At 37.8% G+C, this 25,550-nt stretch overlaps 4 protein-coding genes across 5 annotated transcripts in view; 2 read left to right on the top strand and 2 right to left on the bottom strand.

Moving 5' to 3' along the window:
• sbf2 (SET binding factor 2) overlaps positions 1-4,978 on the bottom strand; it is a 76,894-nt gene extending 71,916 nt beyond the window's left edge. The window contains exon 1 of one of the 2 annotated variants that reach the window (XM_026377551.1): positions 4,832-4,978. In XM_026377551.1, the coding sequence (XP_026233336.1) occupies positions 4,832-4,886 (55 nt within the window). In that variant the 5' untranslated portion in view covers positions 4,887-4,978. The remainder of the gene's footprint in view (positions 1-4,831) is intronic. The other variant, XM_026377550.2, reaches the window with a different exon arrangement.
• A 3,069-nt stretch (positions 4,979-8,047) lies between these two features.
• Positions 8,048-10,426, top strand: adma (adrenomedullin a). Its single transcript, XM_026377571.2, has 4 exons — positions 8,048-8,163; positions 8,721-8,823; positions 8,938-9,063; positions 9,184-10,426. The coding sequence occupies exons 2-4, from the start codon at positions 8,729-8,731 to the stop codon at positions 9,479-9,481; spliced, it is 519 nt and encodes a 172-aa protein (XP_026233356.1). The 5' UTR covers positions 8,048-8,163; positions 8,721-8,728; the 3' UTR covers positions 9,482-10,426.
• Positions 10,427-16,616: 6,190 nt separating this feature from the next.
• ampd3a (adenosine monophosphate deaminase 3a) lies at positions 16,617-22,736 on the top strand. The gene is made up of 15 exons (XM_026379187.1): positions 16,617-16,815; positions 18,071-18,289; positions 18,373-18,553; positions 18,643-18,808; positions 18,883-19,102; positions 19,217-19,346; positions 19,434-19,628; positions 19,859-19,990; positions 20,075-20,238; positions 20,321-20,447; positions 20,735-20,898; positions 20,995-21,115; positions 21,832-22,005; positions 22,146-22,256; positions 22,362-22,736. Exons 2-15 carry the CDS (start codon positions 18,072-18,074, stop codon positions 22,563-22,565), a joined length of 2,307 nt encoding a protein of 768 aa, XP_026234972.1. The 5' UTR covers positions 16,617-16,815; position 18,071; the 3' UTR covers positions 22,566-22,736.
• Positions 22,737-22,977: 241 nt separating this feature from the next.
• lyve1a (lymphatic vessel endothelial hyaluronic receptor 1a) lies at positions 22,978-25,027 on the bottom strand. The gene is made up of 6 exons (XM_026379188.1): positions 24,886-25,027; positions 24,547-24,730; positions 24,327-24,466; positions 23,727-23,918; positions 23,493-23,565; positions 22,978-23,331 (listed from the first exon to the last, which is right to left on the bottom strand). The coding sequence occupies exons 1-6, from the start codon at positions 24,968-24,970 to the stop codon at positions 23,184-23,186; spliced, it is 822 nt and encodes a 273-aa protein (XP_026234973.1). The 5' UTR covers positions 24,971-25,027; the 3' UTR covers positions 22,978-23,183.
• Positions 25,028-25,550: the final 523 nt, after the last annotated feature.

The following is a 25,550-nucleotide window of genomic DNA, read 5'->3' as shown; positions in this document are numbered from 1 at the left end:
CCTGGCTGCCTCTCACCACAAAGTCTGAAACCAAATGAGAAGCTGTCTAAAGTGGAGTTAGAAAGAAAACAATCAAGGCAGCAAATCTAAAATGTAAAGTAGAACGGAAAGGCCATATGCGATCCTACTCTGAGTAACAGTTTTAAAGTGGCCTGTTAGTGATGCAATAATACAAGGATGTCCATTTGCCATCTATGACGAAGTATGTATGGCAGCATCTCAGGATAGTAGGAAAGAATGGAAAAAGTGAAAATCAAATTGAAATTCAAAGTTTTTCAACACAAGCTCTGGATAAGCTAAGCACATTTATGGTCACACAAAGATGCTATCATGCCGTAATCAGTCTAGGACAACTTTGACAAATGTTACATATAGATCTGATGTCTATGAAAACATAGATTTTAAGATCACTTTCTATATTATGATTATGAACTACCCCTAAATTATTAAATTATGCAAACTGTTCATTCATTTGAACATAGAATAATTTAATTATAACAAACAAACAAAAGAATATCCCATAATCAATGAGCAAATCAAAAAGTTTTTATGTTACTGCTGATAAAACAAGACAGACTCCAATGCACTTGAATAACTAATGATTTAGAAAAACACCAACAACACATGGCAGCACTTTAAGATCTGGCATCTACAACATGAAATCAACATCTCCAGCTGTTGGAAAAGCCAGCTTCTAAAGTCACTGTTTACATTATAGTATTATTTAGCCAAATGTAGTACTTGTTAAGTTAACATACAGCCTTTAGCCATCACCTTAGTATATATAAACATCTGTCAAATAGAATCTTGGACTGATTATCAAGAGTTAAAGCTTTGTTGAAACTTGTTTATGCAACATATTTTTACAAAAAAGCTCTTAATACATGTTCCAAGCAACTTCCTAAACAACATTCTGATCTTGTGAAAAATGTCAGCCTTATAAATCAAGTTTCAGCTAAGAGAAATGCGTCAATTTGCACAATTGCACAATTTTCAATACAGTCAGTAATGTGCATGTTTAGGGAGAAGACCATAAAGAGATGAAGTAAGTAAAAATAGCAAAACAAAACATGAACCTCTTAGAGGTCCAAATGCAGTTTTTCTTGTTTAAAAAAGGCAGATTTGGTTTTCCAAAGTGCTTTCCTTGTGGGTGTACTGAATGAGCGAGTACAAAAACAAACACTCTTTTAGAAGTTGTAATAGAATGTCAATGTCAATTCATGAAAGTCTGAGAAATGAGAATGGAAAACCTTAAACAGACTCATAATTAATACAGCTATTAAGATATTGCTTAAACTGCATTTAGGAATTTGTGTCATGTAACATTACAGAGCAGGATAGTGAAGAAATGACTCCACATCTAAAGCTTAGAGTACTTGCATCTCTGCAGATACACATCATCTAAAGCACCACAATATCACCTAGTCAAAAAATATCAGCAGATGGAAGTATTTTACTCTTGATTTGGAAGTCTTTTTTTGTTATTGTGCAGGATTTTGCTACGTTACATAAGCCATTTCTAAACACACAGAGATGAGACTGGAAACTTTGTCCATGAAATGCATTCCAAAAGCAGTTTGATTCAATAAAGAGTGATGATAACCACCCCACAAACGGTTTGAGAAAAGCAGCTGGGCAAATTCCTTGTTTTCATTTGGCAAACTATGATTTATAGTGAACAGCATGTCAGATCATATATAAACCCATGCAAATAAAAAGAAACAGTGTCCTATTGCAAAAGTAAAATACAAAGCAGGTTTGATACTGCATCTATAAACCGTTCCAACATTTCCATGTGAATATTTCCAATGCTTGTGACACTAGTCCTACGTTGAATATTATTTTTCAAAACTGTATCTCAAATGACAAACAATACTTTAAAAACAACAATATAAAACTGTTCTGTCGCTCCCTTTCATTTTTAGTTTGAGTTAAATCACTTTATTCTGCTGTAACAAGCACAATGATTAGATTATTACTTACAGTGTGGGACATTCAATTAATTTCTCTAAATAGGTCACATGTCTCTCAATGAAAGAAAATCACAAGTCTTGCTGGAGACACATACCTTGGATTTATATTAATTCACGAAGGACAACAGAAATAAAGACAAGAGCAATATAGGTCAGTGACACCTGCTTGTGCAAATGTGACAATCTTTACTTATACTTTTTCTTTGTAGTACTTTATACCACAACATACTTGGTCTTTAGTATTGCAACACCAAGCCCACTATATTGTACCTGCCTGTACACTTATAACTAAAACACTACCCAGCAACAACCTTCATCACTACTAATGCTGCAACACTGTTTCTTCTGACCGTTGCAATATACAAGTTTTTTCCTCCTTTCAGACCAAAGCTTTCTGGTCGATGAAAGGCTATTCTTCACATTACCAATACTCATATTTCCTGTGTTAACAACTAAAACTGGAATTTATTTATTGTATAGAATTAATAGATTTATGACAACTAATTTTTTTACAGTGTAATTCAGATTCACTACAAATTGGAACAAGGCTTATTCCTCAACAGATTGCATGCTTAGTGGTATTTCCAACTGATCCATCCATAGTAATCTAACAATGAGAATTGGGTCAGGCCAGTGGAGCAAAAGTCAGCACTGTGCAGGAGGCCTGATCATGACCCACGTAGACAGGAATCCCTGGTTTAAATTAACGAGCAAGATGGAGGGTAAAAGCTGTTGTCTAGACGACCTAGTGAACATCAAGACAGGCTATGCAACACAACTTCATCGGGTGAAGGCATCCCACTGAATAGTTAGAGAAATAAACAGTCATCTTATTGTTATCCTCTGTAGGTCAATAAAAGCCATTTAAATTCCAGTTTCGAGGAAATCATTCCCACTTACAAACAACTGCATCTCTGCAGGGCTCCTGCCCAAACCAACAATCAGTTTGCTTCACTACACTCAGCAACATCATAAAAGCAGACAAACACAGTAAGGAGTTTAGTAAGGAGTAGAGGATCATTTTTGTCCTCCGGAGAGGCTTACATGTGGATGAGACATAAGCCTGTGACAGCGCCATAATAAACCACAATCTCAAAAGGTGGATGTTGATTGTTTGCTTGTTCTGCAATCAACTTCATTAGTGGCTAGTGAAGTTAGAAAATTAACTCATGCTCCCTGTGTGTTCTGTCTGGAAATAGCCCAAATGTGAATCCACCGACTCTTCTGGCAACACCAGGAACATTTTGTTCCAGAAGCACAAAAAAATTTAAAAATTGTCAGTTGGAGCTAGTATGCTTAGATCTTAGATTTGAAGTACTTTTAATGTCCATTTTACTTCACAACAATTAAAAGGGAAATATTGTACTTGTACATTTTAGTGAATGCTTTATTTACCAGTTCCTTTATACATGTTGAATTTAATACAAGGTCCCTACAGTAATAGAGATCTTTAGACTCTTCCTTTGCCATGTTTCACATTTGAAAGTCAGTTTGCAGTTTACAGTACAGTAATATTAAAAAGAAAAAATCACAATAAATATAATCCTTTTAAAATTTTACACTGTTGTGCAGCCCTGAACATTTGTTTTATTTATTGCTACTATGGGTGAATTTGTCAATAGAAAATAATGAAGTTAATGTCAGAAATGTGGTTTTGAAATGGTTCCCTCCTTTAATCTGTGCATAAACTTAACAAGGCCTGAACAGTTTAGATTTCTGTGGAAAACATTATTTATAAAGGCACATGGGGACCAAATATGCAGCAGATTTGTACATTCATGCTATCAACACCAGCAGCTTCAAGTGTCATTAAACTACATTTAACTAGTGAAGTAGTTATACTTTTACTTACTTTTTGTACATTGTGCAGGGCATATGCTTACATTTGCGCAAAGCATGCACTTAAATAAAGTATTTGCACTGTTACTTTCATAAGCTATTGAGTTTGGGTAATTCTGCCATGTCAGATTAGCTGAGTATTTTCCTTTCTCCAGCCTACTCACTATGCAACAGTTCTAACCGAATCTATTATTAACCAGTGGTTAAAAATGCGTGCAAAACTGCTCTGTCTTGCACAAGAACAATGTGAGGCTGGATTTGTCGCATGGAGAGCTTCCTGTCCCACTACAGAACAGGGAGCCGAGTGCAGAGGCTCTGGATCAACACAAGGATACCTTTCCTTGCAGCTGTATAACGTTACGCCCATCATGGAAAAAGTACACTTCCGGAAAATCAAACATAATACAATAAATCATTGACGACTTTGGCTGAACGGTATTAGAAATAGACCAAAAACGGGCAGGCAATGTGCAAGACCACCGCTCCCACCGATACGCAACAAAAATACAAAACATGGAGGCAAACATTGGCTAGGAGTACCAATCCAGTGCTCGATTGTGTCAGCAAAACAAATATGACCAAGGAGGAGCCAAATCTGGTCTTATATCATCTTCTGTTAGTATTATTTGGCAAATGTGTCTCATTAGCTAGCAGTGAGACCAGCCCCGGACCTGACAGGAGCACGCTCAACAGGGACAGGATATGACAGATTTTGAATCCAAGAAAAGTTTCGATTGATCCAGATCAAATATCGCCACGTTTCGTGTGTAAACATCCACTGTAGACTTGCCATCGGGCATGTGCTTCATCAATAAAAACGTGCCCGGCGGAGCATATCCTGCATCTGGCCGGTTAATGAGAAAAAGAAAGTGTTTCCACTCTCGCCTGGTAGCTGTGTGGCTAACGTGAAGCTAAGCACAAAGCTATCTAGCATAAACATCACCACACACTGATGACGGCCTGGACATAAACCTCAGCTTCGCAGTTCAATCTGCGAGCCGCCCCACCGCCAAACTTACCGGCTTTTTCCTGATCGTATCCCACGACAATAAAATAATCAGCCAATCTAGCCATGTCTGCTGTTTTTCCCGAGATATACCAACACAATTCAGCATTTTTCCTTCTTCCAAAGCACAGCCATATTTGACAGAAGGAGTGTCACTGCGCTTGCGTGCAGGAGCGGGAGCCATCCATGGGCGTGGGCCCTATAGTTTACAAATACAGCACTGTGTCCTAACAGAGCCCCTTTTTAGCTCCTAAGCACCTTTGGCTTACAACCTTCAAATATCAACGAGTCCACACAGTCACCACATCAGAATAATGAATAGTGTTTCACTATAACTGCTTTGAAATATAATGATAATTTTCAATGGCATATGTTCCTGGTGCGTTGGAAAAGTTAAAAGTTCTGCACTGATCTCCTTGGTTCTCTACAGTTATGTGTATACTGTATAGTGTATAGTTTCCAGATCGTCTGAGTGGCTCTTGGAGTAAGTATATATTATATTTATCATATTTAATACATGTTATCTGGTAGTATGTTTGCATCACTATTTGACGCAGCAGATAAGGTTTCCACAAGGTAAAATTATTTAATGTTATTATTTGTGCTTGAGGTAGCCTATATTACAATACATAATGTTTGCATTTTTCTTTTTTTTTGTGGTACGTGCTACAAAAGAAAAACATTCTTGGTGACTTGGTCACAAAGATTTCTTTTGATTTAAAGTTGCTCTATCAGGGTAAACGTGGTTATAATTAGACATACAGTGTGAGGGACGGGGCAAACTCCTGTGGTTAGTGCATAATATTGAATATTTATGAAAACAGGAAAAGCTGTCACAGTGAATAGCACATGGAAACCAGTGTTCTAACCAAAGCGTGTTAGGAACACACAAACCGCCGTCAGTGTCAACAATAGCAGGAACACAGCAAGCAATTTCCACAGAATTGTCACTTACTCTTAATCTTCCTTTTAAATGTCTTTTATTTGTTGTTGTTTTCCATGTTTTCTTTGTCTCGTCCTATCACTCTCCTTACCCCACTTATTGTTTTAGCTTTTTAGCAAAAAGACGATAAAGGCAGAGGTAGTCAAATAGTTGAACCTGATCCAAAATATGGCAAAGCTCCACTAGGCCTGTATATACTGAATAGTCTTTATTATTACACAAGATAATGGGTCATAATCACGGGACTATGAAAGACACCCAGTTCCAGGTGACATTTCTAGGTATTCTATATCATTATAATAAGTATGAATCATCTGTCAAATTTGTGGCTTTGTGGTTGACACCCTCTTTTTCCTGGCAGTAATGAGTGTGCTAGTTGTAGTTAGTGTTACTTATACACGTTTCCTGCCCCAAGCACCTGCTCATCTTTTGAGTACAAGATTGCACAAAAACTGTCTGTCATCCTACGACAGCAGCTTCACGGTGGATAAGCAAAATGTTGCTATATAAGGAGCCAAAAAGCAACAGCAGAATTTTATTGTCATGATTGCACAATCACTTTTTGTAAACTCTGGTAAGGGGATTACTTGTCGGTTGGAGGCAATTATCATTACAGGGTGCTTACAAAGCATTTGCTGGTTTACAGCACATGTGTTTGACATTTATGTATTTTTTCAGTTAAAATATGACACCATGTGTGGAATGAGGTCGTAAGAGATATAAATAAACTCAGGAAGGTCCCTTGACGAACGTTAAACAATAAGTTATGAATTCTAGGTTGCTGAAATGCCTGAGTGTAAAGTAATGTTTTAACAATAAATTAAACAAAATTCAATTGAAAGAAATGAAACTGAAACAAAAATCAAAAATGAAAGCATTACATCCAACAAATTTACACAATAACCTGTGGAAAATTTCACCACTGGAACTTCTACGGTGATAAAACAATATACTTTCCTCAGGTTATTTACCGAATTTCATACATCAAGGGTGAGGGCATACAGCTTTAAACTTTTTGGAACCACATACTAATTGTCTCTTTACAATAATATTGTCATCACAGAGTGAGAGGCAGATCTAAACTAGCTGTAGATGAGATGAGGGCTGTGAAACAGGAAGCTGTGCCTTCCCAATGGAATATGCATGATGGCATTTTTTATGTCAGTGTCCTTCTAGGCAGTTTTATATTTATTCAAAACTGCCTCACGAACCCCAGTGAAGAAGCTGTTGTTTAATACCTCACAGAATAAATCATTTTCATTGCTGATTGTTAAGCTTGAATTGAAGCACACATACACATGTGACCACATAGTGTGGTCATGTAAAATGATCTGCATGCATGTAGAGTGACTCATTGTACTGGCCATCCTAATTCAAATATTGTGAGGGGATGATGTCCACTGAGACATAACAGAAACAAATCAGTAGAATTGTTTTATAAATGCCTACACTAACATTCTTCATACATTACAGATTATTGTTGAAGTTCATTTTCGGACTCTAGGTTTATTTTTAGATAACTGTTAAATTCCATTTAGCATTTATCCAAATATTAAAATAAAGTACATGGTAAGTCCAGAGTCTTGTACAAACAAATACATTTAGTATTAGACTATTTTCTGTTTACAGTTGAGCATACTTACTATATTTAATGAGTTGCTGAATGTTTCTTTCCTAATTTTAAATTCAGTATCCAGTTTACTCTCAAGCTGACATGGATCTACATGGTATCAGGGAGTGCCCTGAAAGTCAACTGTGGCAACATTCCTTAAATTGTCTTTCATACAATTAGCTGGACTAAAAACTATACATAACTATCCTTTAAGTTCAAATTATGAATGTCTAAACCTTTTCTTCTGCGATTATTCAGATTTCTAATATCACCATAGAAAAGCAGCTGGAAGAGATGGATACTGTCGTCTCACCAGGAGAGTGAGAGGTGGATTTAACTTACATAACTAATCAAGTTGACCATGGCACTGATGTATGTTTTTTGATAATAAATAAATTAGAAATGACAAATTAATTACTCATTGGTGCATGATTTATACTTATCTGTGAAAAAGTTTCTTTACCTGAAACAGTGGACACAATGGCACTTATTCTGTGATTGCTATAACCATTTTCCTTTAACCTTTTAATATTAGATTTTCATTCTTTACAGTTTCTGTTTTGCATTGTTGTACTAGATGAGCAACAGCACAGCAATAATGCGGATGGGGTGGAGTCAGCCCCTCCAGCCTCATGTATAAAGGCTCCCTGCCTGTGTCTAGGCGCTATTAGCAGAGTGACACAGCTGCCTTACAGAACCAGTGGCAATTTCAAGAAACCTGTGGAGTACTTTTTTATAGCTGATTCTACAAGAAGAGCTTTTGGATCCAACTGAAATCTGGAAATCACAGGTATGTGCACTTTCTTTTAAAGATAACATTGGTAATGATTTGCTTTGCTTCCAGCTGATGACTTTATCCTTGCTTTTTTGAGGTCAGGACACAAGTGCAGAGACAAGGACAGGTTATCTGTCTGGTTATATAAGCAGTTCAGCTCTTAATGTGTCTTTAAGGTGCAAAGCTGAGACAGTACATTGTATATTGCCCATTTGTTACTATATTTTGTTCTGTTTTATCTTGGGACTTGGGCTGAAGTTTTAGCTTTTGTTTGACTTTTGAGCTGAGTCTATTTTGGACTCCCCATTTGTAGACTGTGTCCTTCATGTTACTAGCCAGGGGCCCAAAGCATGGTTGTATATTTACTGAATCAAGCTAAATCTGACCTTAGCTTAACTTTTTAAATAAATGAATGATAAGTGCAAATAACTTGGCTTTTGGACTCTTGTGTAAGCAAACATTCGTATGGCATTTATGAGATTACAGTGTGAAGGACTTTTACATTGCATTAAGGTAATAATAATATTAATTTATAGCATAAATAACAAATGTTTTCTCCCTACTCTCCACAGGAGTCAAAATGAAATTGATCTTCCAGTGCTTCCTCTATTGCTGCCTGCTGGCAACAGTAGCACACTGTGTGGAACTTGAAGTGAACCCAGAGTTGAAAAAAAGGTGAGTCATTCAATCAATATTGAATATGTTTTTATTTGAGGCAAGATGCAAAAGCAGTTACTCGTCTATTAAATTATCTATGTAAGACTAATTGACTTTTTTCTCCTTTTCCAGGCTAAGCATGTGGCTAGGGAGCAGACGGAGACGGGATCTTAACAGTCTATCAGTAGAGAGGACAGCAGAATCTGAACACTTTGTCAGACCAGAAGATATCAGGGATACCATGCTTCCACATTCCAGGTAAGACACTTACTACAACCTGTCTTCATCATGTTGAAGGAACATTTAGGTAGAGATTACTCAGTGACAACAATGAACCATATGGTTTAATGTTTTCTTGTCTATCCTTTTGTCCTATAGTACTGACATCAATGTCCGAACCAAGAGGTCGAAAAACTCAGCCAACCAGTCAACAAAAGGTTGTTCGCTGGGTACCTGCGCAGTGCACGACCTGGCACACCGCCTGTACCAGATCAACAGGCTGAAGATTGGGAGTGCCCCTGTTGACAAGATCAGCCCACAGGGATACGGCCGGAGGCGTCGATCTCTTCCACTGCGCAGAGTTACACTGAGGCTAGAGCAGGACAGGCTGAGGCCCGTGTGGAGCGCAAGTGACTCACAAGTTCACAAGCTTGAGGCTCTCCTCAGAAAGACATGAGTGGGACTTTGCAAGAGGAGTTGGGAACAAAAGCAAGGGAGTAGTTCAGAGTTACTGTCCAATCAGCTCTGTTCTAAAATTCTCAAAATGCCTCTGACTCTTGCCAAGTATTCTCCAGCACATTTTTTCCAGGCTGGAGGACTGAGTCAGAGCAAGACTGACTGCACTGAGTTTCTCTAAAGGCTGAGCTTTGCAGATACACAATGTAAAGCTGCTAGCTTACAGACACTGGATGGCACGGTGTGGAGTAAACTGCAGGTGCTGCTCTCTGCTTGGCAGAGGGAAAGGAAGAGTGCTAATACCTGGCAAAAGGGACACATCCTCTGGCTTAAAGGGGGAACTCTCTTCTAACATTCTGGGACACTTATTCTTCAAGGCCAGGACTTGACTGATAAGCACTATACTTTAAGGATTATACCACCATGTCCATCAAACTGTCAGTACTTTTCTGCACTTTTCAGTTTGGACTTAAAGTCAAATGATCATCAGGAAAAGACATCTTCGTCACTATGCCGAACAGGAAAATAGGCTACAGAGCTCTGAAGCTCTCAGTTTATCAATCAAGTTTTGGACACTGTATAAGGGAAAACGCCTTAGATTCTGTGAGATATGTGCCAGTCCACAATGGATTAAAATGTACTTGAAATTGTTTGTACAAAAACATGTGCAATCTATATGTATTTTTATTGTCGGTATATGTATATATGAATTACTTTATTTAAATATTATATAGAGGTTACATTAAAGTAGTTATACAGAAAGAACTATTTTTGTACAGGAAGAAATATATATGGGCATTGTAGCTGTTTGTCATTATTCTTTTGCAAACTGTGGTAATAGGATATCTGTTTTATAGGTATATTATATATTTGTGAATGTGTTTTATTTTATTTGTGTCAAAGCAATAACATTGTCATTCAATAAACAGTTTTCATACAAAATTTAGACCTTGTCCAGACGTCCCTTGCTCTTTGCTCTTATAAACTGAATGTGGCATTACATAGTCTGGAGTGGACTATGGCAAGTCACAGAACACCTGGTCTCTGTTAACTGATTACAGGGTCTAATTAGAGCCTCCCCTCCTCTCACTACATTCCCTTAGTTGTGACCCCCCCTCACCCCACCCCACCCCCAAAACATGGACCAGGGTGCCAGGCGCATTCCTGCTTGGTTCAGCTCATATTTGTTGGCTCACGCCACAACATAGAGCAGCCCTAAAGCCATCAGAGGAGGCTGAGGCTTTAGTTCCATCTGTATTCAATGGTAGATGGTTGGGACACAAGGAGGCCAATGTGGGGAGTTCCGGTCTAACATTCCTGTGAGAGCATCACAAAAACTGCTCCAACAAAGCACTCATCATGACCTTCACATTCAAAACAGACCCCTGAGCCAGAACAGCACTGTGCAGACCTCTTTACATAAACACACTAAGTGGGATAGTCACCCAGCTTTAATAAACAATTCTTAGTGAATTTAGACAGGAATTTAAGTAAGGTTGTGACTCAATGAAATTATTTAAGAAATTGGTTTTTTGTTGCACCTGCTTAATTCATACTGATTTAAAGCATGATCATAAGTAATTGAATTTCTGCTTTTTGTTGTAATTAACCAGAAAGCCAATTACAGCTGTCTACAGCTCATAATCATACTCCAGCTGTGTAGTATGGCTTTGAGCAACTTATCTATAAAACTAAGTGAGGTTTAAAACTGCCCTACAAAACGTTATTTTGTGATCTCTGTTGCCATCTAGTGAGATTGGGATGGTAAAACTTTAAAAATGTGTTTGCTACATCTTTTTATCCATGGAAGAATTTATACTAGGAGCCTGCAATGCCACTGACAATAGCTTTTGGGGGGTTTCAGTCTTTCTTTCTGAATTGTAATCAATCACTGATGTAAAGCATATGGCTTAACTTAAATCATCACTATACAGAATACCACAGGTTAGTAAGACATAACTATAAGACATGAGCCCATTACCACAGTTTGTAAAGAAACTAAAACAAAGCAAATATGCCATCTAGTGGCTGACAGAATTATTTATCAGTATATATTCTATACAGCATTACATTTCTACACCAATACTGAATAGAAATTTAGTTGCCATGCAAGTGTGTAGTATTAGTAAATAGTGTTACGCATTTCACAAAAGCTTTCTAAGAATAGAATGAATTGATCTAGATCAGGATCAGTCAAGTGTACTTTCTAAGTATGTGACACTGTGTCACTCCTAATCCAATCAGCTGGTGACGCCAGTGATGTGATGATATCACTAAGAAACTAATTGGTATAGATCTACTGTTAAAAACTAATATCAACTTGTTCCTAAGGTAAAAATATAGTAGTATAAGTATGTCAATCAGCTACCCACAGTACTGCTTTATGACTGTGTTTCTAGCAGGATGCAACTAAAACACCTCCACCATTTCGACCATTTGCAACTGAGTGAAAAAAGGAAAATAACAGGTCATCAGGTATTAATAAGAGCACCTATTGACACAGTTGTTGACACTGTTCAGTGACACAATGTTTAGCTACTATTTAGGAGGGAGGAGGGGAGGAGAAGATGACAGATGAATAATAAGACAATATAAAACTTTACACCCAGGGTTGTATAGTAGCTAGAGTCAGTCCTCTAGCGTACTCTAAAAGTACCCTGATAACTTCAGCTGAGAGGATTAGCCTAATAATCTCAAACACTGTCAGGCTAAATCAAGGACTATGGGACTCCTGTTGCTTGTGACCGCAGCAGTAAATCTGGTCTTTTTCTAAGACTGCTTATTATATTCTACAGAGGTATCAGAAAAAGCCCTCTGATCTAGCTGCAAGATCCAGCCTAGATATTTATATAATCAGTGGTATAGACAGACATATAGTTGTTTATTTATTTATTTATTTTTACAAATTTGTGCAACACAAAAATGCTAATCTAAAAACATGCAAAAATAAAGGCACTTGCCTTTGCAAATCAAGTTGAATGTAGTGCAACTGGCTTTATAATAATTGGAAACTAAAAAGCTTAATCTTGGTCTTGTTAGACAATGAGCATTCTTCCAGCTGACCTTGAGTCTACCACATGCTTTTACACCTGTGCCATACTCCTTCCATTTCTTAACGATCAATTTTACTGTGATCCAAGGAATATTGACTTGAAAATATTAAATAAAAAACCTTTCTGAGGACTTGCTTGGTTGAGTAATCTTGTCTTCATGCTGTAGTTTTTGGCCAGGATGATGATTCACTGGTGATTGGACCTTTTAGAAACAGGTGTATTTACACTACCATTACTTTAAACACATTGCACACACATAATCTCCATTTAACTGTATTTTCTTAAACCAATTATCGCACTATGCAATCACTTATGCTCTATTTTATACAGTGTTTTCTAGTCATTTATATAGCTTTTTAGAGAGCTGTTTTAACTTTATGTGTGTTTGTTGATTAGTGTAAAACAAAATTAAAATGTACTTTCATCCAATATTTAAAAAATATAACTAGTGAACATTTCAAAGGTTTGATAGGCATTCAGTGTTTTTTGTAGTAAAAACTGTTCTATTATTTACACATTTCTTGTTTATTTAATCAAACAGGCAACCTATGATTGCTGTTCATACCTACTAGTCTGTTTCAGCAAAAAAATTAAGCGAAAGAACAAAACATCCACAAGTGGACATTACTAAAATAAGAAGGAAGTAAGAAAACAGGGAAAACTTTGACATTTTCCACTACACCCATTACCGTAGCTATTTGTTCAACTACAGCTAATAGTAAGTGGTAATGAAAGAGTTAAGGATGGAGAATGGAGTGATCTGCACTGCAGGGTGGTGGATGAGATATCATATACTGCCTCCAAAAGAGCACAGCAGAACTCAGATGTTTCTCTGACAAGCTTTGTGCACAGTTAATGCACACTTCAGAGACAGCAGAATTTCACAAGGTGAGTGGACTTTTAAAAAAATATTTGACTTGGCCCACTGACAACTTCTGATAATTGAATTACTGTATCTTCAATTGACAATCAAATCAGTAAAATCTTGGTCTTGCAATCATGTAGTGTTTTGTTAGCCTGTGTCTGATACTTTGGAAATACTAACTGATTTATGTGATTTATGTGTCGCTGTATCCAGACACATTCATCAAGTGCAATGAAATCACATCTAGACTTACTGTAAATGCATTTGTCAAGAATAGCTGTACGGGAGGCTGCTGTGTTCATGGGTGAGTGCACTGCCTTTGCTTTTATATTTACTTTTCTTGAGGGCCTGGCCACTGAAAAAGATGAGAAGAGGAGACATGCCTCTTTTAAGGGAGCGGTCAACTCCTTGCTTGGGAAAGAGGGAAAGAGCTTATCTACTTTCCCACTCTCATTTTCTCACTTTCTCTGTATTGTGATAAAGGATTCTATCTTGTTTTTACAAACAAAAAGACACAAACAGAAGGATGCACACACCCACATCAGCACATTCCAGAGTGAGCTGCATTGAGTTATGCCCCATGTAAGAGTATAATAATACTTAGATCTAATAATGTAGTGGAGCTACATCAAAACACTATTGTCAGTCATCTGATCTGATATTTCCTAAACCAGACACTCATCAATAAGAGGCTCTTGCACTGGTGAATATAATATTACGCAACAGAATAAAATACATCATTATGTAGTTCTGCATCATATAGTATACAGATAATAATGGGAGATAGAGTCAGTTGTCTTTGAGATCAAACACATCCGAATGATAATTAGAGTGTAGAAGCATAAGGGCAAGTTGTTGTTTAAAAAGTAACTATTGCCAAAACACCACAACAAGATTATGCATTGTTAAATGTACAGACACTGAAGAAGGACTCAGCCCCATTTAAGTACAGGGCTAATAAATTAGATAACAGTGATATATGAGCAAAAACCTGGATTGTTATCAAACTGTCTTCCTGCCTGTTGGTAATGGAAACTGTGGGGAAAAGGATTGCAGTTGGCAAAAAGCACCACTGTGACAATGTCCTACTGCACTGCACAGCATGAAAGTGTAAGAGTGAGCAACAGAGGGCTTGGGCACTTGTGTCTAAGTCTGTGAGTGTGTGATTGAGAGAGACAGAGAGAGATAAAGAGAGCTGGGGGCTTTTGCTTCTCTAAACGAGGCCCTGTCTTTGTTGACAGACAGTCTTGACATATAGGCTACTCAGCATTAGTAGCTCTGTCAACATGATGCTGCTGACTCCTTAAAATAGCTCGGAAAACTGTACTTGTGTATCACTGTAGACTCATTGATAGACTGAGTCTGACCTAGATAAATACTTACAGTACTACTAAATCTACACAGTACTTCATAGAGTCCGACATGAGAGACCGCCCAGATATGGCCATGACTGGAACTGAAGGTAAACGCTAACTCATAGAGGAATATAAATGTAATACAAGATAACAGGTGAATTGGCTATGAAGTTAAGTTGCAGGTTGTATTTGAATCACTGCTCATGTACTACACTTCAAGGTGTATGGTCAGTGTGAAGCTGCAAAATGGTGAGCATGCACAAGAGAGATGAGTCCGTCCTGCGTAATGTGCAATTCAAGACAGTATCTAGATTAAAGAGTTATTTTCATTACCAAGTTATATAAAAATGACCTACTTGATTACTCATCTTTGTCCAATATAGCAGAATAAAAGTCAAAAGTTTAAAGAATACAAATGTTATGTCATCAGCAGTCCAAAAACCAAATATATTCCAGTTATTGTTACATAGAACCACATCGTGCAATAATTTGCTAGTCTCAAAAATCCATATCTTATTAACACTAGAAAATATTAAATGTTTAAACTGAGATAATATACCATTTTAAGAAAAAAATTACATTTATGATCAACTATCTCGAAATTGTAATGTTAATTAACCTTTGTGAAACAAACGATAAAAAAAAAAACATTTTGGCGGAGGGACAACTCAACGGGACCGTTGTGACGTAACCTAATCACACGCATCGTTGCTACGTCAGATCAAGTAACCCAACAGTAACGTAACGTTACGCCAACGGTAACGCAGAATTAACGACGCTACTAACGTTCAAATACAGTAGCTAGTGTTAGTAAATGTTACTTAGCGAGCTAAGTGTAGCTTAGCTAAGCTACGTGGAAAGACATCATCCATGCTGTTAGATAAATCTAGATTTTAGAGCAGCATATGCTCCCATCCAGACAACTTATTTTTCAGGGAAGGCCTTGCATATGGCATTTATGGCTTTGTAGTAGAAGAGTCGTGTTGCTGATATATGTCTGCACTCCAGACCTTTCACCACTTGATATTTGGCCGATCTTGACACAGAATACGATAATGAAAAGCCAGGACTGCTGAGCAGTTAAAATCCTATATCACATAAGATTGGGACAACACTCCTTTCCCACACATTTACCGACCGTTGTTAAAAGATGGTACATTTTTCTTCCAAGTTTCATGGCAAATAATATACAAGTTGATGAGATTTGCAAATCATTTTAAAGGAGATTTTAGTTATATAAACAAATGAAAAGCATTACATACTAACATTTGGGTATTTTGTCTAAAATGACATGATAATCATTCATTATCAAAACAGTTGAATGCTACTAATGCTACTTGTCTTTATTGCCTGCTGTTCTTTTCTCTCTTCTCTTTCCACTCACCCCAACCGGTCGAGGCAGATGGCCGCCCACTATGAGCCTGGTTCTGCTGGAGGTTTCTTCCTCTAAAGGGAGTTTTTCCTCTCCACTGTCGCCTAAAGCTTGCTCAAATGGGAATGTTGGGTTTTCTCTATAATTTTTTGTATAAATATTTTCTGTAAGGTCTTAAACCTTCCACTGTAAAGTGCCTTGAGATAACTTCTGTTGTGAATTGGCGCTATACAAATAAAATTGAATTGAATTGAATTACTAAGTTTCAGTTCAAATGAGCGAAAACGTTTTGTTTTTTTTTTTCATTTGATTCTAATATATTAAGAAATAGGCAAAACAACCTTTCATTAAAAATGTAAAATACTCCACATAAATGAAAAAAGGTTAAACAATTCTTGGTAATACTATGATCATAAAAACGCTCCGCCATGACCCATTTTTGACCCCGGTTGTCATGGCAACAGTCAAGCCCAGTTCAAAGTTGAGGAACAAATATAGTTTGTATTGATTTAGGCTTTGAGGTGAGCGGTTTAATTCCAAGTTTAAGTTTAAGAAAAATATTATTTTAACTCGCTAATGTTAACGATGAGAAGATGAATGAAATGAACTTACCAGCCGCAGCACGTCAGCAGGACGGTTCGATGGAAAGTACGGAGTATTACTGGAGCTCAGTAAAAACATAACACACAAAAGTAAGTTAGTTAGACAAAAGTAATAACAAACATGTTAGCAAAATGTTCACCTTTTGCTTGTTAGTAGCTACATTAACACCAGCTACACTTAGCTCGCTAAGTAACACTAGCTACTGTATCTGAACGTTAGTAGCGTCGTTAATTCTGCGTTACCGTTGGCGTAACGTTACGTTACTGTTGGGTTACTTGATCTGACGTAGCAACGATGCGTGTGATTAGGTTACGTCACAACGATCAGGTTGATTTGTTCCTCCGCCAAAATGTTTTTTTTTTTATCGTTTGTTTCAAACGTTAATTAACATTACAATTTCGAGATAGTTGATCACAAATGCGATTTTTTATAATATTTTCTTAAATCGTTCTCCTTTTTTCCAACAGGACTTTTTTCCTGGTTAGCATAGTTCCCGCTGTAGCTTACTTAGAGTTAGCTAGTGTTAGCTAGAGTTAAAAGATAGTGAAGGCTACATCTGCTAAGTGTATGAATGAAAATATAAAAGAGAAATAAAAGTAGGCATATTTGGTTCTGTGAAATGTTTTCAGGGTGTCTAATGGAAGGATGTTAAATTATTCATAAGGCCATCATCTCCAGATCAATACAGCTTTATGAGCCTATCCCTTTCCACAGTGTCCATGTGGAGCCATCAGGCTCCTGCAGTAGTGATGCACACAGCTGCTGACAGGAAAGTGTTGTGTGTCCGGAATGATAAGCTTCCTGGAAGCACCCTGGCAGAGTGGAAACTTGCCTCAGATGACACCATGCTGCATGGCATTTCCCCGCTTCAGTGCTGCAATATTCTGTATCACAGAGGACAGCAACAGAACACTGTCAGTGTACCGAGGTTATCTCCTTGCAGAAATAGACAGACCTCTGTTTGACATAGCTGCTGTACTGTATGACGGTGTCTGTTGAATATATACCTTCATACTATTGATTAAGGCTACATATGGGCTTCATTGTTGTCAGTGTATGCCAACAAACTGGTAAAGTAATATGTCAAGACTTGTACTCTGGCAAAGGTGTCATGAACCTAATTGAATAAACTACTTGTTACACCAACTTTCAGAACAGAAGTGATTTGTTTATTTACCTAGATAGCACTTTAAAAAACAAAAGAAAGAAAGGAGCACTTCATTTGGACTTTAGTGAGGACCTTGTTATCAGAACAAGGTTGTAAGTAAATGGAGCCAGGTTGTATTTGTTTGCTATGATGACCTGTAACTGTAATTTCAGTTTATCTTTGACAACTTGCAGACATGCCTCGTCAATTCCCGAAGGTAACCTTAAGTGAGGCAGAGGAGGAGACTCAGTTGTTAGCAGAGAAAGTTTATGCATCAGCTCTCAAAGAAGAAGACAGCAAAGATGCAATATCGATGTTCATGCTTGAGGACTGCCCGATTGGCCTCCAGCAAGCAAGGGAACATGAAATTCTTAAAGAGCTGGCAGAGCAGAAGTCGGAGGAGAACGTTAAGAGGTGGGCTCTGCTGTTTGTCTGTCACCATAACCGAGAGTGTTATTGTCAAATTAATATCCCAAAAAAAATCTGTTAATTTTCAGGAAGAAAAGTTTGAGGATGATTCGCTCGCAGTCAATGTCCCTGCAGATCCCAGTGAACGCAGACTGGACACGGTCAGTGGCAGTTACCCCGTTTCTGTCCCCCAGCTCTACCTGCTCCTCAGTGCCAGACAACTGCCCTGATTACCAGAGGGTCACTATTAGTGGTGATTACTGTGCTGGAGTAAGTAGTAGCATTAACCTGTGTCGACCATTTTCTACTATTACCAAATGTCTTGGTATGTCTATGTGCTGTGTTCATTCCCCATTCAGATCACAGTCGAGGACTATGAACAAGCAGCCAAAAGCCTGTTTAAGGCTCTGCTTCTTCGTGAGAAATACTCAAAACTAGCTTACCATAGATTCTGCAGAACCACCGCCCAGTTCCTCTGCAGTGCTGGGAACATGAAATGGAGTGAAGAAGATGAGGTTCTGCCAGGTGTGAAGTGTTTGAATTTACATTACTTGTGTTTTGTTCATATGACAGTAACAGAACATTGTTATGGTCTTCAGATATTTGCCCACATCCAAAGCAGGGGGAGGATCCCTACAGCATGGAGAACATCCCTGAGAACCTGAACTATGAACTGAAGTTGAAAGATGGGATAGTCTATGTTTATGACTGTGCAGAGGCTCTGAAAGAAAACCGGCCCCATGACCTTCCTTACCCGGACTTGGAGACCTTCGCAATAGATCTCAGTCATGTACTTGCAATGACTGCAGATGGACCCACGTAAGACCCACAAAAAGACACTAAAACTATTCTGTTTGTAAAACTGTGCTGGTTATAAATCCGCACTTAATTATGGTGCTAAGTGTATAAACCAGGGTCCATTGTAATTTTCAGGAAAACGTATTGTCACAGACGACTAAATTTTTTGAGTTCCAAGTTCTACCTCCATGAGATGCTCAATGAGATGGCTGAGCTAAAGGAACTGAAGGGTGTGCCTCACAGAGATTTCTACAATGTTAGGAAGGTAAATATGTGTCTATGTACAGGTGTCAAGAGGTTCAATCTACAAGATTGTGTCTAATACACAGATCATTTTGCTTCTTTCTCTCAGGTGGACACGCATATTCATGCAGCTGGCTGCATGTCACAGAAACACCTGCTAACCTTTATTAAGAAAACATACAAGACTGATGCCGACCGTGTGGTTTTGGAAAAGGCAGGACAAAAGATGACCCTCCAGCAGGTTTTCCACAGCCTCAATAGGGACCCCTATGACCTTACTGTGGACTCTCTGGATGTACATGCTGTAAGAAAAGATGAAAATGCTATCACGTTCTAGCGTAACATCAGTTTTTTTAGAAAATTCAGGATTTTTCTGTGATATTTTATAAAATGTATTAAAATATGGATCACATTAAGTAATTTTTCTTTCCTTTGCTAAATCTACCATTGATTTGTTTCAATTCATGTCACTGCCAGTGCATGAATACCACTGTTCATACACTAGTTATGCCTTTTAATTTATAAACTCTACAGGGGAGACAGACCTTCCACCGGTTTGATAAGTTCAATTCGAAATACAACCCAGTGGGAGCAAGTGAACTTCGAGAGATCTTCCTGAAAACAGAGAACCTCATTAATGGAGAATATTTTGCTCGCATCATAAAGGTATCACACTGTTTAAAACTCTATATTTTAAGTCTGAACAGGTTCAGTAGCAGTTTAGTGCACTGTCCCTGTCACATTTAACAGGAAGTGGCCCATGACCTGGAGGAGAGTAAGTATCAGCATGCAGAGCCACGCCTGTCAATATACGGACGCTCTCCAGAGGAGTGGGACAGTCTGTCTAAGTGGTTCATTCACCACAAAGTACACTCTCCAAACATGAGGTGGATCATTCAAGTGCCCAGAATATAGTGAGTTCTACTAACTTAAAAAATATAAAGCTTCTTAAAATAAAAACAAGACTATTTGCCAGATATTTTTTTTATGTTTCAGTGACATTTTCAAGTCGAAGAAGCTGGTGCCAAATTTTGCCAAGATGTTGGAGAATGTATTTCTTCCTTTATTTGAGGCCACGGTCAACCCACAGAAGCACAAAGAACTTCATGTGTTCCTAAAATATGTAAGACCTTTTTAGTTGTCAGTTTTTCAGAATTAAGTTTTTTTTTTAAATTTCTAAATTGTGTCTAATAGTACATAGTCAGTGATATGAATTAATTGCAGGTGTCACTAACTCCCATTTATAATATAGAATATGCAGAATAGAAATACATGCTTTATGCTGTAAGTGGAGGCTTGTATATAACAGATGCGGTAATAAGTTGCACAGTGACTAATGGTGAGATTGATCAGTTGGAGTAAATCACTCATTTTTGAGACTTTAAAGTTTTTCTTTTTTTGTATTGGCAGGTGTCAGGCTTTGACAGTGTGGATGATGAGTCCAAACACAGCAATCACATGTTCTCCTTCAGGAGCCCAAAGCCAGACCAGTGGACTACAGATGATAACCCTCCTTACAGTTACTACATCTTCCACATGTATGCAAACATCATGGTCCTCAACAGCCTCAGAAAGTAAGAGCTCACACCTACTTCAAAATGCAGGATGAAACAATCGCTCATCATTGGCTCGTATATTGATTGACATGTCTATTATTATATTATCTATAGAGAGCGTGGATTGAGCACCTTTCAGTTCCGTCCCCATTGTGGAGAAGCTGGATCAATCACTCATTTGGTCTCTGCCTTTCTCACCGCGGACAGCATCTCACATGGACTCAACTTGAAGAAGGTACTTATTAAAATATACTTTATACTTTAACATATACAGATTTTTACCAATGGTATTATTCATCAAATTCTCGGGTGGAGCTGTGGGGCATTGGGGTAGGTCAGATAATTCTGTAGTATGAAAATAAACCAAAAGGAAGCAAACTGTAATCAACACTGTTTCTGTCCAGGTATTTCTATCTCGTGTATTAGAAATGTCCTGCATATTGCTTGCCTTAAGCTCAAACTGGTAATGTGAGAACTGTTGTTGGTGGAAACTAAACTGGAAATTGTGAAGCTCTGCTGAATAGACAAAAACAGATGCCAGAAAGCTAAGAAAGAAGAGCTGATAACAGTGACTTGCTAGTGTTGACTACAAGCCAAACTATCCAGATATAGTGATTTAGTCATTTTGTTCAGTGTGGTAGTAACTCTTAAGGTTTTCATCTGTGTAGCTTATTTTCAGTCAAAATTGCATTAACGTGTATAATGTATCATTAGGGGACCAGGAACAACATTTTATGTTGGAGATTTAACTTTATACTACTTTTAAATTCCTGTCTATTCAGCAGGAGCTACAGAAAAACAAAGCCACCACCAGTACTGACTACATATAACTGCCAAATATATATGAATGAAAAAAGCAGAAAGAGGGCTTAATGTAAGAAGACGTGATCATTTTTAAATCACGAGAAAGCCTGCAACATATTAATTTAATTTAATTCCATGTTCCCTTAGAGCCCTGTGCTGCAGTACCTGTACTACTTGGCCCAGGTGCCAATTGCAATGTCTCCACTCAGCAACAACAGCCTGTTCCTGGAATACTCCAAAAGTCCATTCAGAGAGTTCCTGCACAAAGGTCTGTGTGTGTCCCTATCCACAGATGATCCCATGCAGTTCCACTACACCAAGGTAAACAAACAGTTACACAGGAAATATATCTTTTTTTTTTCTCGGCGGCTGTTGATTGCATTTCTTCTTATCAAACCTTCCTGCAGTGTGGGTTAAATGGATTTAACAGTGTGAATAATTCTTGTCCATTGACTCAATAGGAACCGCTGATGGAGGAGTATGCTATAGCAGCTCAGCTGTGGAAGTTCAGCACATGTGATGTGTGTGAAGTAGCCAGGAACAGTGTGCTACAGAGTGGACTGTCTCACCAGGTACGGTGACACTTTGAACCCACATGTATGACCAGATCTACATCTACATTCAACAACAAAAATCGAATTTGTCTTCCAACTATTTCTTGTATTGTATATTGACAGGATAAGAAGCACTTCTTAGGAGTGAACTACCTGCAAGATGGACCTGAAGGGAATGATATCCGTCGTACTAATGTTGCTCAGATCCGCATGGCTTACAGACATGAGACACTGTGCAATGAACTCAGCTTCATAGTTGATGCAGTGAAGACTGAACCCTGTATGAATAAAATGGAGCCTGTAATAGACAGAATCCAACCATGCTGAGCTCTTGTCACCATTTACCTTTTTTTTCGTGCAACTGTGACTGCGATGACCATAAATAATATAGTTTAGCAGGTGACAAGGTTATTAGTTTGATTAAGTGAGGACACATGCTTTTTAAGACTGGTGACACTAATAGCTGTTAGAAGCCAGACGTGAAGTAGATGCACACAATTGTTATTACAAAAATCCACTATGTATAAGTCATTGTACCATACAGTCCAATTTGTGTTGGTGGTATGTGCTGGATAAGCTTTTTAGTTACTGTATGAACTCATCATTGGACATGGGGCATTGTTTCTTCCTGAAACAGCGTGTTTTCAAAAGGCTTGCAAACATATTAAAAGATTCGGAGACACCCGCATTTATAATGATATTGTCTTTTTAAAAAGTGCCAGAAATTGTTGTAGAACAGTTGGTTTTATGTGTTTATTGTTTGAAGTAGCAAAAAAGTCCTCAATCTTCAAAATAATAGTGTTGCAAACATTGCCATCTAGTGGGTAAACCAAAGCACCATTTTATAACACAACTGAAAATAATGACACTGCAAAAAAGCACAGCCGTCCTCTCACTTTACGTTCACACAAACCATGGTCCGTGAAATGTTTATTCAAAAAATGTTTAACTTGCATCATCATCCTCTTCGATTCTTTCATCTTCCTGAGCATCTATCTTGGTTTCCTTAGTACTCTTCACACTCGCCCACTCTCCTGTCTCCATGTCCTCTTCCTTCTGCTTCAACTTAGCGCTTCGAGAGCAACTCTTTTGCCTTTTCAGAGAGAGAATGAGAAAAACAGTTATAATAACGAGGAACCAACATGAGTCCAGACATGTTGTGTATGAAATATATATTTATATATTTTGTAATTCTGTAATTTAGCTCTTTTAGATGACACTATTAATGCAGTTTTTATATGTAAAACCACTCACATTTTTAAATATGCAATGATGATTATTGCAATAAGAAGAAGGGCACAGGTTGATGTGATGAGGACAACCTTTGCTGGAAGAATAACATGAAATGAAAAAGCCTTAGTCTTTCAAAACAACAATCACATCCAAACACTTTGGATAAAATGCCTTTACTTTTATTTATATTTTCACTTGTGCTGTATTTTCTGTACATTGTGAACCAAAGATGACAAACATCATTCATTCTCGTACCTCCAGCAGAGCCTTGAGCTGTGCTCACAAAGCGAGCAGGTTCTGCCTCCCAGTCTATGGTTTTAGGAGCTGAGGAGGAAGAAGGATGAAGGGAGGCGGATGACGTAGTGTGGGTGGTCTGGGTGGAGATTGTTGTCTTAGATGTAGATTGCGTTTCTCCCGAGTAATCCCTGCTACTCACAGTCGCTGCATCTGTACACGAAGGTCATGATTGTTGTGAGATTGTTGTGAGGTTGTGTTATTTAGAGTTCAAGCCATTTAATGCATTTATGTTTGTACAGTTCATTATTTTCAAAAAGTTAGTTTTAACTTTGTTATGTTAACTTTTAGATGCCACAAAGTAAAGAAAGAAAAAACTTTTTCTAAGAATAAAGGACAGTACTTTGTCATTGTTATTCAGAATATACTAAAAATACAGCTGAATCCAACTTCTGTTTAAAGTTAATTGACTTAATTTACTACCTTTTGCTGTATGCGATTGTTTTACTTATAAACAATAATGCAGGAATCCATTAAGAACCTAATGCAGCTTCATTTAAGTGTTACCTCTAAATTAGCAGTTTTCAGCATTTGAAAAAATGATAATTAAATATTTCTTACCTGATTCATTGAAGCAAAACACATCAAACTGTTTTATCACAGGGGCTCGCCATGCCACCACACCTGTCTGATTTTGGCCACAATTAAAAAGTGCCTTGATGCGGGGAATGACTGCCAGATTCTCATCAACCCATCCAAACCTGGACAAAAACATGACAAAATGCCAGATACTGTTCTCCACTGAGATAAATGATATTGTGCATTTCTTTTCTGGTCTTACCTGCAAGTTTCCAGACCTCTCTTGAGAGCTTCCTGTATTTGAGCTTTAGAAGCAATGTTCACGCCTAGGGATGAGCAGAGGCTCCGGGCTGCAGAGGCATTAAAGGCATACTGAGGCTGGTTCAGGTGATCCAAGAGGCTGACCTGGAATACTCCAGCAATACTTTGGTTCGTTGCTGGGAAAACTGCACATAAAACATTTTCAAATTTTTATTTTCAGAATATTTGCTGTTATTTAATGAAGACAATCAATTCTGCTGTTGATCAAATGAATCACACACACATACATATATAAGAAATATTTTATTGTATAAATGTTAAATCCTTTAAATTTACTTACCTTTGATGTGGCTTGTGTCTATAGTTTCATCAGAGATGACAGAAGTAATTGACAACACCAACGTGATAGAGCCAAGATACATCATATTTATGGCTGCTCGGAATAGAGACGGATGAACGCAGTGGATGGCAAGTGTTGCAGGGTTTATGTCTCCGTGAGCCAAATGGCAGGGTTAAATACCGGTGATTCAGTTCAGTGGGGTGTGTGGATTCAGAAAGTAAAGGAAAAGGAAAAAGGAAGAACAGTTCACAGGTCAGATCAAGAGCCATCATATGTTCTAGGAGCAGGACCCATGAGAAAAGGTGTAATGTACTAATATGTCAGCAGGAGATAAAGCTGCAGAAATTCTGTGTAGGCAAAATACTGTGGGTTCTTGTTCCAAGAATAATTATATTGAGAATGATGATTTAGACAGAAATGTTCTACGACTCTCACAATAATTTTTTTGTTAAGTTCATAAGTAATACATCTGATGTTTGTAAGTGAAAATACAGCTTGTATCAAACTAAAACACATAAAAACTTAGTACAAGGCTGATGAAAATAATAACAGTCTACATGTGATTAAAGCCTGTTCTTATAGAGGATGTGATTTGCACTGTTACTGACATCTAACACTGGACCCCCTGTCCAATTGATTTCCTCCCCTGGGGTGTTATTCAGTCA

The sequence above is a fragment of the Anabas testudineus genome, chromosome 3 (assembly GCF_900324465.2).
Source record: "Anabas testudineus chromosome 3, fAnaTes1.2, whole genome shotgun sequence".
Taxonomy (NCBI): Eukaryota; Metazoa; Chordata; class Actinopteri; order Anabantiformes; family Anabantidae; genus Anabas; species Anabas testudineus.
The sequence above is the reverse complement of the archived record's forward strand: the minus strand, read 5'-3'. Positions and strand labels throughout refer to the sequence as shown.

Coding starts and splice junctions, on each gene's coding strand:
- lyve1a (XM_026379188.1), bottom strand. CDS start 24,970: ATGATGTATCTTGGCTCTATCACGTTGGTGTTGTCAATTACTTCTGTC. Junction 24,467..24,546: donor AGAGGTCTGGAAACTTGCAG/GTAAGACCAGAA, acceptor GTTTTTGTCCAG/GTTTGGATGGGTTGATGAGA. Junction 23,566..23,726: donor AGCTCAAGGCTCTGCTGGAG/GTACGAGAATGA, acceptor TTATTCTTCCAG/CAAAGGTTGTCCTCATCACA.
- ampd3a (XM_026379187.1), top strand. CDS start 18,072: ATGCCTCGTCAATTCCCGAAGGTAACCTTAAGTGAGGCAGAGGAGGAG. Junction 18,554..18,642: donor GTGGTGATTACTGTGCTGGA/GTAAGTAGTAGC, acceptor TTCCCCATTCAG/ATCACAGTCGAGGACTATGA. Junction 21,116..21,831: donor ATGGACTCAACTTGAAGAAG/GTACTTATTAAA, acceptor ATGTTCCCTTAG/AGCCCTGTGCTGCAGTACCT.
- adma (XM_026377571.2), top strand. CDS start 8,729: ATGAAATTGATCTTCCAGTGCTTCCTCTATTGCTGCCTGCTGGCAACA. Junction 8,824..8,937: donor AACCCAGAGTTGAAAAAAAG/GTGAGTCATTCA, acceptor CTCCTTTTCCAG/GCTAAGCATGTGGCTAGGGA. Junction 9,064..9,183: donor ACCATGCTTCCACATTCCAG/GTAAGACACTTA, acceptor TTTGTCCTATAG/TACTGACATCAATGTCCGAA.